The sequence below is a fragment of the Eublepharis macularius genome, chromosome 9 (assembly GCF_028583425.1).
Source record: "Eublepharis macularius isolate TG4126 chromosome 9, MPM_Emac_v1.0, whole genome shotgun sequence".
Lineage (NCBI taxonomy): Eukaryota > Metazoa > Chordata > Lepidosauria > Squamata > Eublepharidae > Eublepharis > Eublepharis macularius.
In genome coordinates this window covers 105,779,780-105,793,649 of record NC_072798.1, presented here as the reverse complement: position 1 = coordinate 105,793,649, position 13,870 = coordinate 105,779,780, and the positions used below count along the sequence as shown (strand labels likewise).

Below are 13,870 nucleotides of genomic sequence, written 5' to 3'. Positions count from 1 at the left end.
TACGGCGGGAATCTTATTCGAAGCTCTCATGGTTACATTCAAAGTATGTCTACTAATTAAGTAGGTAACACAAACAGTTTAACTCTTTCATGGCTGAAATGAAAGCACTTGCTAAATCCCCACACTAAGAAGCCGCAGTTCGTTGGGAAATGCAGTTCCTCAGCTAATGTTTGGGGTTGCCTCATAGCTGATGGTTCTGCAAGGGCCATTTTTCTTGTGGAATCTGGTAGTGCAAGACAGTTCCTGAGTACCAGGCTACCACATATGAAGAGACAATGTCAGGGCGAGCGTCTTCCCTAGGAAGTGATTTGATTTCCGCCAACAGAGGGTCAGCGGGTGCACACCAGAAGCAACCAGTTGCCATCCAAAGGGACCGTAAGTGTGTGTGGGGGGGGGGGATGGGGGGCTCAACTTCCTCTCCCAGAAGTGAACTGAGCAAAGAGTGCAGGGCCCATGCCAGGAGACATCCGCTCTGGAAGGAGTCGCTCAGCAACAAGGCCCAGATTGGGAATCCGATTCAAATTGCTTTCGTCATGGCTCTTAGCTGCTGATTCTCCAGCTTAGGCCTTTCCAACAATATAGCAGTTGCTTAGAACAAAGACAAGGTCTTCTAAAAGGCTTCCCACGCTCCCTCTTTCCCTCGTGCTCCCCGACCCCGGCCCACCAAGGTTACAGTGGTCAAAGTAGCGCGCAGATTGCGTCGTCGTTTTGCTCCACCCAATCGCCTCCATCCCCAAAGCTCTCCCAAGTGCGACCGTGACTGGAGAACGTCTCAGGATAGTGGTAGCGGATGTCGCTGCTGTTCTCTCGCCGCCGTGCTCTGTGGGACCACCCGTTTTCTCCCCTGCCTTTTCCTGGGGCTGAGAAAGCTTCCTGGGGCTAGGCCCCCCCAAGAGGATTCCCCCCTGCCCTGCCTTCCCCGCTACACTGGAGGATGCCAACAGGAAATAACGGTTGGTGGCAAGAAGCCCTGGTCCTCCTGGGTATGAACCACCCAAACTTAGACTGATACATGAGGGAAGGGGTAAAGGGAGAGGGGCAAGACGGGTTACTTTTAAAAAACGGAGAAAGAAAAAGCTTGCAGATCAAGGTAAATATAAACAGGGTACACGGAAAGGGTGGAGTGGCACTTGTTAAACAGCACATGCTGGAGGAAGGGAGACCTTTCTAGGCAGATCAGAACGCTTTTCAACACTCTTGATACCAACTTTACACATAATCCACACACAACTCCACAACAGGACATCCCCAATGCTAGGGCTGCACCCTTAACACCGTGCCCGGTTAGCTCCCCTCCCGCCAACTATCACCTTTCCCTCCCAACACGCAACTGCTGCTTCCAAGCCCGCAGCCACGCTTGGCTAGTTCAGAGCCCCACTCCCATTGGCTCCTGTGTTGCTGGGTAACTTTCACTGCTCTGCCTGTCGCAGGAGCAAAACCTGCTTGCTAGAGACAGGGGGCGATTGAGAATAGGTGCCACCCCTTTGGATCCAGATCTTACCCCGAGGCTCATAGCACCTGGAGGCTCTGGGCATGAGAGCCACCTCTGTGGCAACTGTTGATATGGGTGCTACAACTTGTGGCAACTGTGTTTTTTTATGAGTTGCTATGATTGCACAGATGAGAGCGCTCACATGGCTGATTCTGCCATGCAACGATTTTGAATGGGTGCTGTTGGACTGTAAGCTCAGTAGAAACTCACCAAAAGGGAAAGGAGCTGCCATAAATCTCACCCGGAACTCAGCCTGACACCTCTGAGGGTCTTTCCAGGAGATTACACCGATTCTGAGAACTACCGTAAAATCAACATGTACCAGTGCAGGTGTCAAAGATGGGTGTATCCACAAGCCACCCTTAGTGGGAGGTCCAGAGCAAAACACTCAAAACTGGAAGAGAGTTTTCACTTACGGGGTAACAGTTCACTGCCACCAGCCTCTCTGACTAAACCCTTAACAGTGGAACTGAGAGGCAAGTTCCCAGCCCTACACGGTTTGAACTAAGAAGTCAGCCCTGCAGAGTAGGACACCTGCAGACTGAGTTTAATTATTTAGGTAGCTGTAGCCAAGTGGGCTAAAGTACTGGATTAAGGTTGAAACTTTCGAACTCCCAAAGAACACACGCGCATATACTCGAAAGAGTTTATTCGCAGAAGTGCAAAAGCATATAGGCATAGAAATGTGCAAGCAGAGAGGAAAACAAGCGTGCCCTAGCACACTGAAACAGACTTTCAAGACTTCCAGCCCAAGATTACCTTTCAGGCTAAAACAAAAGAGTCCAAAGGATTCCAAAGTCTCAAAATCCAGAGACAGAAATCTTGGAGCCACGGAAGCAGGTAGCAGAAAATCTTTAAGCAACCACACAAAATTAAGAGAAGATTAGGCTACAAGCTAGAATGAGGACCCTGTTTTATCCAAAACGGTTGCAACTGACCCTAATTAACCAATCAAGGACAGTCCATGAACTCTCACCCAAGATCCTTTGGTAGATTTATTTATTTATTTATTTATTTATTTATTTATTTATTTATTTATTTATTTATTTATTTATTTATTTATTTATTTATTTATTGGGTTAATATCCCACCCTCCCTGCAAGCAGGCTCAGGCTCAACATCATAACAAATACCATAGAATATTATGAAATGTATAAAATATAACTGGAAACCATATAAAACAATAAAACACAGTCCAACAAGGACCTCTAAGATGTGGCAGAGTGGTAACCTCAGTAGATATCCCCGCGGGTAGGCACAACATATATCAGTTAGGCTTTGGAAGGGAGCAGACCAGACCAGGGGCCAGCAGGACTGTTCATCAGCTCCTCAACCATTTTCATAGGCCTGGCGGAACATCTACGTTTTGCAGGCCTGGCAGAACTGTAATAAGTCTCATGGGGCCTAGATCTCAGTGAGGAGTGCGTTCCACCAGGCTGGAGCCAGAGCTGAGAAGGCTCTGTCCCTGGTCGAGGCCAGACGAACGTCCTTGGGGCCAGGGACCACCAGCAAATGCGTAACGCCCTCCAGGGAACATACAGGGAGAGATGGTCCCATAGGTATGCGGGTCCCAGTCTGCTAAGGGCCTTAAAGGTTAACACCAACGGCTTGAACTTGACTCAGAATTCAACCAGAAGCCGATGGAGCTGGTGCAGCACAGGTTGAATACGGGTCCTAATGATTTTACAGGTTTCTATCAGACCCAAAGCCTGAACTGAACTTTTCAAGAAACAAGAAACAGGCTGGAATGAGGCCTTTTCTTTACAACAGAGAATAGATGAGGGAGAGAGAGAGAAGAACTGCTTGCAATAGTATGTTAAAAGATGAAATTACTGCTCTACGCTTATTTCAGTTGGGGTTGGGTGGGATTAACCTAGTTAAATTTGGGATTCTGTGTTCTCGAATGGTTTATTTTTTTCTTTGTTTGAACAAGAAGTTGTGATTATGAATGGGGTGGGGATACAGAAGTACATGAACATTTTGAGTATAAATATTTAAGACAAATAATTGTGCCCAGCTGGGTAAGTCTTAAATGGAATGAGAATAAGCCAATTAGCATTCCTTTGCCATGCAAATAAGTTTTTAAATTGCCTCTTTTAACTATTTAATGAGATGGTATCTTTCCCTTGGGCTGTACAGTCACAAGACTTTTAATTGGGAGACTTTGCCTGGGAGTCCTTTCCTGGCATCCCTGTCAGAGCTTCTTGTTTAGACAGGGGCTGTTTCCACAAGTTATTTCCCCAATTTTCATGCTGTTTTTTTCCCTGTTTCCTGGCAGGATCAAGGTGCGTTTGTGTACCTCCTAGGGCTTCCCCGACTTTCCTTTGCGCTTTAGCACACCCGCTTTGCTGTGAAATTTTGGGAAAGGTCACAGCAAAGCCTGGATGGCTGCTGTGTAAACAGGAAAGTTTGGGTTTTCTGGGCCCTGCCCACGTGGCACTAGTTTCCCTGCAGTGACCGTTTCCTCCCCTACATCACTGGGGCTTTTTTTTAAAATTGGCAATTCCATATTGTTAGATTGGTATAACAGTCTCTGCATTAGGTTCTCTGAATCCACTGCTTTCATTTTTAAAAAGTAGTCTATGGCCCCTTTGTTGTGGAGCTATAAGTAGAAAGCCATATCTCTGCAATGAAAGGGGTCTGTGAGCCAACCCAAAGAAGAGATGGATTGGATTTCGAGAGCTCCAGTATCTTGGCTTTGTGGTAGGGGAGGGACGACTCCGGCCCCCACTGGAGAAGGTGGCCTCTCTGGCGGACATCCTCTGGCTTACCTCTAAGAAGCAAGTGGGCGACTATGGCCACTTTATCCCACCCTTCGCCTCCAAGGCAGCCCTGCTGACAGGTTATCTAGGGAAGGAAATGCCCAGCCAGGGCAGGTGGGCCCCGGACCGGGCACAAGCTCCAGACTGCCCTGACAAAGAACACCGCCGCGCGGACCCCTGATTTCAAGCAGCCTTTTACGCTGCACACACAGGCCTCTGATATCGGCCTTGGGACCTCCCTTGCCCAGGAGCAGGAGGGATTGGAGGTTCCTAGCCTGTTCCTCAGCAGAAATCTACAACCCCCAGAGAAGCCCTACGCGACGGTGGAGCTATTTTATTGGTATCGTTTTGTTGAAATATGACTGTAACTTGTAACTTGTCTTATGTGTATGATGTATTATAGCTTGATGATAAATTCAGACGAACAGCCATTCATGCCCATGGAAATGGAACCGTTACTTTATCAATCAATCAATCAATCAATCAATCAATCAATCAATCAATCAATCAATCAATCAATCAATCAATCAATCAATCAATCAATCAATCAATCAATCAATCAATCAATCAAGTACCTTTAATGGCATACATTACTTTACTTTATCAAATCATTGCCCTTCTTGTTTTCTGTGATCTTGTCATGCACTCACTCTGTCGGTGGTTCATTCAAGACAAGCCCTCCATGTGATACAAGTGACTTAACAATATATGGGGGTGGGCAAGTGGAGGGGGGAGTTTGTGGGCTAGTAATATTTGGGGATTTGTTTGGAAGGTGGTTCTGGTTGCAGGAGAAGTACAGGAGAAGCCAGTCACAGTATTTTGTATCCTAGCGAGGGAAACGTCCCTCCACAATTCAGTCCAGGAATGCTGAGCTAAGGTTGGAAGAAGACATTCCTGTGCAAAGGGTGGTGGTGGTGGTGGTGGTACGTGATATATGTGTCTTGTTTTGGAGTAAGCTCCATTGAATTAAGCGGTCCTTATTTCCAAGCAAACATGCATACGGACATGGGATGCAGGCAGAACGACATGACTGTGGTACACCCCTTCCCTTAAATATAGGCCCAGCTGTTTTCTGCATGATCACCCCAGTCTCATTTTCCCCTAGTTGGGTTCATTTGCAGTCTCTATCACAGCTGAGAGAAAAGCAGCTGTTGAGAGGAGCTGTAAGAGGGGTGGGGGGCGAGTGCAGGAAGCATTCTTCAGCACCGTCCCCCCCCCCCCACGCCGTCTGCCTCTTTCCTGCCTCTTTTGTTTGAGGCGGTACTGCTGTTTGGTGGGAGTCCACGTTCCAGATGTGGGCTTGCAGTTGTGTTGTGTATTCCTACCGAAATCTGTCCGAATCAAGATGTTTGTGTGCTAAGTCCCTTCGGCGTGCTTCTAAGAACAGTGAAGGACACAGCTGGATGATACGGCTGCAGCAACATGATAGGTGGTGTAGTGATTAGAGTGTCAGACTAGGATCTGGGTTCAAATCCTCACTCTACCGCGGAAAGCTCACTGGGTGACCTTGGGCCAGTTACTCACACTTAGCCTCGCCAGTGGAGAAGGGGAGAATGTTTTACGCCACTGAGGATGCCCTTAGTGCAAGGTGTTGCTGTAGAACCATTGGCTCTTGATATGGTTTTATACTTTCAGTGTTGCAAGTGTCGTGTAGCGCATGCAAGGGCCTTGATCTTGTAGATGTGGATAGAATGGCACTCTCTGTTGCCTTGGCTCCTTCCTTTCTCATTCAAACCCTGCCTTGTGCTTACCCGAGAGTCAAGCAGTCCAGAGCAACACCCCGGGTCTTTTACTGTACTTGTGCAACTTTTGTACCAGTGCAGAGTTCTTCGCACCTGATCCCGTCACTTCAGACAAAGTTTTGCACCACAAGCCGGAACAAAACCGCATGTCTAAAGAAGTTGTAAATAATCAATGCAGTTTGTTTCTAGTACAGAACAGCAATTTCCAAGAGGACACAAACTGAGATGCCCCTTTTTCTTTCTCTCTCTTTCAGCGGCGCATTTTCTGAAGTGGTTTTGGCCGAGAACCGGTCCACTGGAAAACTCTTTGCAGTTAAGTGCATCCCAAAGAAAGCCCTGAAAGGAAAGGAAAGCAGCATAGAGAACGAAATTGCCGTCCTGAGGAAGTAAGTATGGAACGTGCTCTTCCACCGTGGTGGTGGTGGTGGTGGTGGTGGTGGTGGTGGTGGTGGTGGTGGTGGTGGTGTGCATGCGCTGTGCATGTTAAAACGTCACGAGAAAGAAGCATGCTGGTTCAAGATGTGCGACTCCAGCATATATTTCAGCATAGTGTGTAATCCTGCGCTGGCTATCAACTAGCTGCAGGATCGGTTGGTTGGGCTAATACTCCAGGGGCGCAAGTGGGAGAAAATAAGGGCCCTTTTCACACTACTTACCTGCTCCCGGAACGTTGCGAAATATCGCATAAAAACCGCGGAAGATGTCGCGCAAAACTCTCACGAGAAGCCGCTATCGTCCGCAGTTTTTGCGCGATATTTCACAACGTTCCAGGAGCAGGTAAGTAGTGTGAAAAGAGCCTAAGGCTGCCGTCTGAGATGCACGCTTACTTGGGAGTAAGTAAGTAAGTAGTAGTAATAATAATAACAATAATAACAACAACTGCGCTTATATGCCGTGCTTCTAGACAGATTAGTGCCTCAGCCAGAGCGGTGAACAAGTTAGTGTTATTATTATCCCCACACTGCAGCTGGGGAGATGGGCTGAGAGGAGTGGCTTTCCCAAGGCCACCTACTGAGCTCATGGCAGGAGTGGGATTTGAACCAGCAGAGTGCTGATTTGCAGCCAAACCACTTAACCACTGTGCTGCAGCACTTCATTCTAAGTAAACATACATAGGCATGCAAGATAAGAGCTGAATGGCAAATGTCAGTGGCAGAGAAATGGGGTCACCCTCTGGAGCAAGAGATGTTCCCACACAGGACTTGGTTAGAATATGCAGCCAGGCTTATAAAGAAGAGCCGTGCTGGACCAGACCAGCAGTACCTCTAGTCCAGCCCCCACTTTCACACAGCAGCCCAGTCGTTGTCCTGGAAGGCCGATCAATCAGGGCGCAGAGGCCAAGGCCTTGGTTTGCTGCCTCTGTAGATGGAGGCTCCACTAATGGGCTTCTCCTCCCGAAACAGCCAGAAACCTCGGGGGTGGGCTGGTGAGGAGGGTATCCTTGGGAAGCTTCATAGTTCCTCCATCGTAAGTCCACTCATTAACGAGACCAGGCTGGACAGCGGTAGAGAGAGGCTGCCTCAGCCACGCTTCCCAGTACAACGGCAGGCACCGCCTTCTCCCCGGGGAGGTTCGCTGGACTCCTCTCTGGGGGCTTTCAGGAGGCCGTTTAAGATGATTTTATTTCAGAGGGCTTTAAAGTTCAATGAATCGTATTCTGCCAGTTTTGTTGACTCCCCTTTGGCTCATTTTATGCTCTTGTCTGGTTAGTTGGTTTTATTGTGTTTTATGATGCTGTGATCTTCATGTTAATTTTATAATAATAGTAATATTATTCAGTAATATTCAGTGGGGATTACATAGCAACAACATAGATCCAGAGGAGTTAGCCGTGTTAGTCTGTAGTCACAAAATACTAAAGAGTCTAGTAGCACCTTTAAGACCAACCAACTCAACTAACCAACTCACAACATGAGTTTGATCCTGGCGGAAGCCGGGTTCAGGTTGCTGGCTGAAGGTTGACTCAGCCTTCCATCCTTCCGAGGTCGGGAAAATGAGTACCCAGTTTCCTGGGGGTAAAGTGTAGATGACTGGGGAAGGCAATGGCAAACCACCCCGTAACAAAAAAATGTGCCAAGAAAACGTCATGATGCGACATCCCCCCCATGGGTTAGTAATAACTTGGTGCTTGCACAGGGGGACTACCTTTACCTTAACTTTATTGTAGCATAAGCTTTAGAGAACCACAGTTCTCTTCGTCAGATGCATCATGAAAATAGCTGAAGAAATGAAAGGTCAAGCTCTCCGAAAGCTTGATTATCTCTGATTCTGACCTTCATAAGCAGGCAAACTGTCATGCTGACACAGTTATAATATTTAGTGCCCTCTTGATCACTGGTCATGGTTATCACACAGCTATTAATGTTAAGGCTATAGACAGTTGCATGGTTAGTAATGCATACAAATCCCAAGCAAGAAATGCTTCCGTTGAAGACTGGGAAAAACAATGTGCCAGACCACACCTTCCGCTTATAAGCACCACGAAACTGAAGAACAGCCCACTCTCGCATTCTTTTTTCTTCATGCCAGGGCTCTGATAGAGCATCGGCAGTGGTTAGTGAAGGCAAGAAGACATTCAGACTCTTGCAGAAGTACTCAAAGCTATGCAAAAAAGGTGCTGATCGCTGGTGGCCCATGTGCCAAACCAGATGACGCAACCATTGAAGGGAAGTATGCAGTGATAAGACTTTGGATGGTGATGCCTAAGGGAGTCATGGCTCATCAGCCAGTCACAGGCTGTGTTTTGAACTTAGAATCCTGCTGCCTGTAGCTTCTGCAGCCGTGCACCACAAATGCTAAGGGTTTTTCCTCCAGTCCAGTTGTGTGGGGCACAATCCTGCAGCAGTGTGCATGGGTAAGACCACAGCTTTTGCCGCTTTGTGATGAAGAAGGTGGAAGGGAAGTATGATGCGCTCAACATGGGCAGCTAACTTTAGATGCAGAAGCATGCTGGCCTGCTCCTGTTTTCCTCCTGCAATTCATCGTTTACAGCTAGACTACATTGGCAGGCTCTCCCCTGCCTGGACAACTATAAATACGATCAGGACTGAATTAAAAAGAAATGCTGAGGCTCTAAGCTATGTCAAGTTGAAGAGGCTCCAGTGCATTACCCAGAAGTATGTTTTAGTATTAAAAAGTAGGCTTTGAGAGTCCCCTTAAAATCCGAGGCCTTCCTTGGCCTGTGTGTAATAGGCTCTGAATAGCCTATTATTCAACTTTGTGAGTGGTAGAGTAGACTGGTTTTTGGACTGTACTGTCCCCCCCCCCACCCTTGCTCTGAGTGACTGCACTTGTTGGCCAGGGTTCTTAATATACATACCCCTGAGCTGTGAGAGCCAAGCTACAAGTGACGCCTTACACAGGTTGGACACTTGTCAGCTTCCCTCAAGTTTTGATGGGAAATGTAGGCGTCCTGGTTTTACAGCTTGGCTCTCCATTACAGCTGCAAGACCAGGATGCCTACATTTCCCATCAAAACTTGAGGCAAGCTGACAAGTGTCCAACCTGTGTCGGGCGTCACTTGTAGCTTGGCTCTGAGTCTCCAGTTTCAAATCACAATCTCTGCTATTGCAATTTAAGTAGAGCAGCTACTTAAATGGAAAATATGAGACACTGTGCCCTGCAGTGAAGATGGGGAGGAAACTTTGGAGCAGCCTTTCTTCAGTCTGTTTGTTTAAAACATTTATTAGCAGCCTTTCTACCTTGCAGGATCGCACAGCAGCTTGCTATATAAATAAAATAAGAGTAGTAAGTCAGTTCTGTATGAAGCCGTGATTTCCCTGGGGTGGCTGTGTGCATGTCAGCTTGCAACTGTTCAGTAACATTTGCGGTGTGGCTTTGGTTAGTACCCATTAGATGAGCAGCTGATCCATGTGTTCCGACACAGAGGTGGGAATTATTGCTAGCGCAATCACAGCGTCCTCACTGCGTCTCCCACCCCGTGGTGATTATCTCTGAACATCTACGTTCTGTTGCGGGGTGTCTAAAGCAGCTTTAAGCAACATTGGTACTTTAACAGCGTGGGATATTTCCTTGTTCCCTTTTGCATTCTTAGAGAATGGCTGCCATTCATCCCCATGGGGGAAAGATAAAGCACCGCTCGGCGGGTTATGGTGGCAGCAGCAGCAGCGGCATCATTAAGAGTATCTTGACTTTCGCTGACGGCAACTGCTTAACGGGAGCCAAGAGTGTCTGTGGGCCAGAAGCAGAGGTGCACCCACTTCCTCTTCAGCAGCAAGATATGTTCCCCTGCAAATGCTGTTTACCAAAATAGCAGACATTTTGCTGGCAAATAAAAACAACCTCCCTTACTTTTGTGCTGCCACTCGTGTTCTTCTCCTGCCCCCTTTAGGAGCTTGCAAACTTTGGCTTGCAGGACGTTTCCCTGCTGACAGCTCTGCCCTGCCAGCTCACTTTCTTAGCAAAATCTGACCTGAAACGGAAAAATACAAGGAATACAGAAGCGTAGATTTCCTGAACCACATTGTCTGTTTTTTTTTTTTTTTAAAAAAGCTAGTCACCGACTGGTATCCATTCCTTTCTTGTAGAAGAGTTGCTTCCTTGCGATCAGTTGTGAATGTGCTGTGGGCAGGGCCAGGAAAGAGGAAGAACTCATGGAGCCATCCTAGGCAAAGCCCATTGATGTTGTTGTGAGCCACCGCCCCTGTAGCCCTGCCCTGTTGCCCTGCCGCCGTCCTGCCCAGTGCTTGGAGAAGCCTCCCCCAGGCCTCAGAGTTGGGCCGAGGAGGGGTTTGCTTCACCTGGCCCACTGAAAATGGGCACGCCACCTGCCAGGCCAGGCCAGCCTTCTCCTCCCTGGCCCAATAGGGTTGCCTCCCTTTCAAAGCACCCTTGCCCCACCCCTGCTCTGGGGGCAGCCAGTCCCCACTGGCTCCCACCCCATTCTGGCTCAGCTGGGTCAGAGGAGGGAAGAATTGACTGGCCCACTGCCTTTCGTTCTTTGGCTCTTCTTCCCCTTTCCCCCTGTCCAGTGGTGCTGTTTCCAGGGCTGCTGGGCTCAGCTCCCCATTCACTCCCCCTCCACCTTGCCTGGCCGCAGCAGAGGTGGCTGCTCCTCCGTCACCAGCAAGCCACAGGGGTGAGCCCTCTGAGTCACTGGGGGAGGCCGAGACACCCAGCCCAGTGCCCCAGCCCTGCCTCTGGCCCCCAGGCTGCCGCTCTGCCCGGGGTCTGCACAAGGTGCTGCCAAGCGGCCTCGGCCCTCTTCCGAACGTGACTCAGGTTCCCTTGAAGGCTACAGGCGCGGGATCGTGACCGCATGTGACAGAGGAAACGCTGCAAGCGCAGAGAACCAGAATGCTCTCAAGCAGTTTCACTTCAGCCAGGAGCTTTCCTGCCGTGCTTTTCCCCATTATGGCTCCCCCAATCAACTTAAAACATCAGTTACTTAAAATACCAATCCATTATAAATGTTATGAATGTGTATTTATTTTAATTATCATGTTTAGCTGGAGCAGAGGTGAAAGGAACTTAAATCTCACGCTCTCACACCTTGAAGTAGAACGAGGGAGAGACCACTTCATTCACATTCTTACTGGCACTCCATACCTGCCTGCACTATCTTATTTTAACCTTGGGCATAGATTAAAAATATAAAACAGTTAAAGAATGCCTTGCGAGAGACACCCGAACATATTCTTTAAAGCAGAGCAAGCTTGACGAAAGGGGTCACTGAGGCCATAACCTCAGGCACCATATTTCGAGGGGGCCAGCAACCTGGGGTTGCCAGGTCTGGGTTGGGAAATTATTGGAGATTTGGGGGGGGGGTGGAGCCTGGAGAGGGTAGGGTTTGGGGAGGGGCCTCAGTGGGGTATAATGCCATAGACTGCAAAGCAGCCATTTTTTTCCAGAGGAACTGATATCTATCACCTGGAGATCAGTTGTAATTCTGGGGGATCTCCAGATTCCACCAGGAAGCTGGCAACCCTACAGCAACCCTCCGCCCGCTTCCCATCTTGCCCACCGGTTCCCACAATCTCAGTTGTACTCTTCCTTGCCCACTCATCACCAGGCTGCTTTAAAAGCAGCATAAGAGGTGAACATGCGCCACAGGGCTTCTGCGCGTCGTGTCTGTGGGGAGGGAAAAGATCAGCAGTGCAGGCAGCAGCGACTGCAAGAACTGCATTTATTGGAACTCACTGAACAGACCAGATCGAGGCCTCTACAACCCACAAGACCAGGCCTCCTCCTTTCTGGAGGGCTTCTGGGAGTTCTCCTTAAAGCAATAGTACCAGTATACCACATCTTCCTCTTTCCATCTCTATCATTTAAGAAATATGTTCAGTAATACTTTTCAGGCTCATCATCCGTGTTGCTTAATGAATCCAGGGGCTCAGTCACGCTATTGTGCTGGGATGCGCACCAGGCAGCTGCTTCTGGAGAACTGCCTCCTGGTTGAGGTTACCAGGTCCCCTTACCCTCCTGTGGGTAGCCTCCTGTGCTGCTATTAGGGGCCCATCTGTTGTGTCCTTTATTTCTTGAAAGAGCTAGAACAGTGTCGGGACCCAAACTTTAGTTTGTTGAGGAAGACATCTTAGAACTCTTCTCCTTTCCTCACACACCTCTGATGTGGCTGGGGACCCAGAGTCACTTGGGATTGTTCGGTGAGGGACGCCCCAACATTTTCTTAGTTTGATCCAATTTAAATGTTAGCAGACTTGTCAAAGATGACCAGAGCTGCTCTAAAATAGGTGCTTGTGCATGTGTGTGTGTGTGTAAGAAAATTCTTAACCAGTTCTTCTGTTGTTTTAAAAGTTGAGATGGATTTTAACATTGGCATTATCTATCTAATCATATTATCTGTTGCACACATTATCTATTGCACACATGCTTTATTATCTATTTCACCCATGCTTTATAATCACATTATCTATTGCACCCATTTTCTATTGCACCTATGCTTTATTAGAGGATCCTTCCTCTAATAAAGCATGGGTGCAATACATTTTTCTTCCCTTCCCAGCTTAACGTCACCGCAACTCTGTGAGGTAAGTTAGGCTGACAGAGGTGACTAGTCAGTGGCCATCCAGCAGGCTTCATGGCTGAGATGGGATTGGAGCTTGCGTCGCCCCCCTCCGGGCCCAGCTGCCCAATCTGGCTGCCCAATTATTTATTTAAAATGTTTTTATGCTGCCTTTCCAACCAAAAAGGGTCCCTGAGTCAGCAAATATTTCAACATTAAATCATCAAAACATTAAAATAGTGTTTTAAATATAAATGTATATAAAACAATCCAAGGAAAACATTAGAAATATACAAACACACATAACACAATAACAGCAAGTAACAAAAAAAGTCTTCACCTGCTGCTGGACAGCAGATAAATCTTGCCTTTGTTGTTGATTTTATGATGAACTGTTGTTTTATGAATGGTTTTAATATTTGTATTATATTTTTAAAACTGCTGTACCTCGCTCTGAGCCTGCTTGCAGGAAGGGCGGGTTAGAAATGTAAATAATAATAATAATAACAACAACAACAACAACAACAATACTTACATTGAATCAGAAGGACGTTCCAAATATTGAGACTCTGCAATGGTCATCTGAAACTGGAAACTCTGTGCACAGAAAAGAGAATCAAGTTGGTTCTGTTTGGTGGGATGATCAGTTCAGGTTGGATAACATCCTGCTTAAGCTCAAAACGACCGAATCGTTCTCTGCTTTCATTGCCCGTCATGATCCCTGGGGAAATGAAACTGGACCGTGAGGTTCCAGAATAACACTTGAGATTGCAAAATTTCAGACGACTCCCGCATGCTGGGAATAGGACTGTCCAGATTCAAAGCATTTATGATATTTATGAGTGTGATTCAAGTCAGAATTTGGTGAGTAAAATTCTGACTGCACCTCCAT

The 13,870-nt window shown here is 47.6% G+C and overlaps 1 protein-coding gene across 2 annotated transcripts in view; it reads left to right on the top strand.

Annotated features, from left to right (window-relative positions):
• The window catches only part of CAMK1D (calcium/calmodulin dependent protein kinase ID), a 308,248-nt gene that overhangs the window by 129,369 nt on the left and 165,009 nt on the right, over positions 1 to 13,870 (top strand). For both annotated transcript variants that reach the window (XM_054989218.1, XM_054989219.1), the window contains exon 2: positions 6,251 to 6,382. In XM_054989218.1, the coding sequence (XP_054845193.1) occupies positions 6,251 to 6,382 (132 nt within the window). The remainder of the gene's footprint in view (positions 1 to 6,250; positions 6,383 to 13,870) is intronic.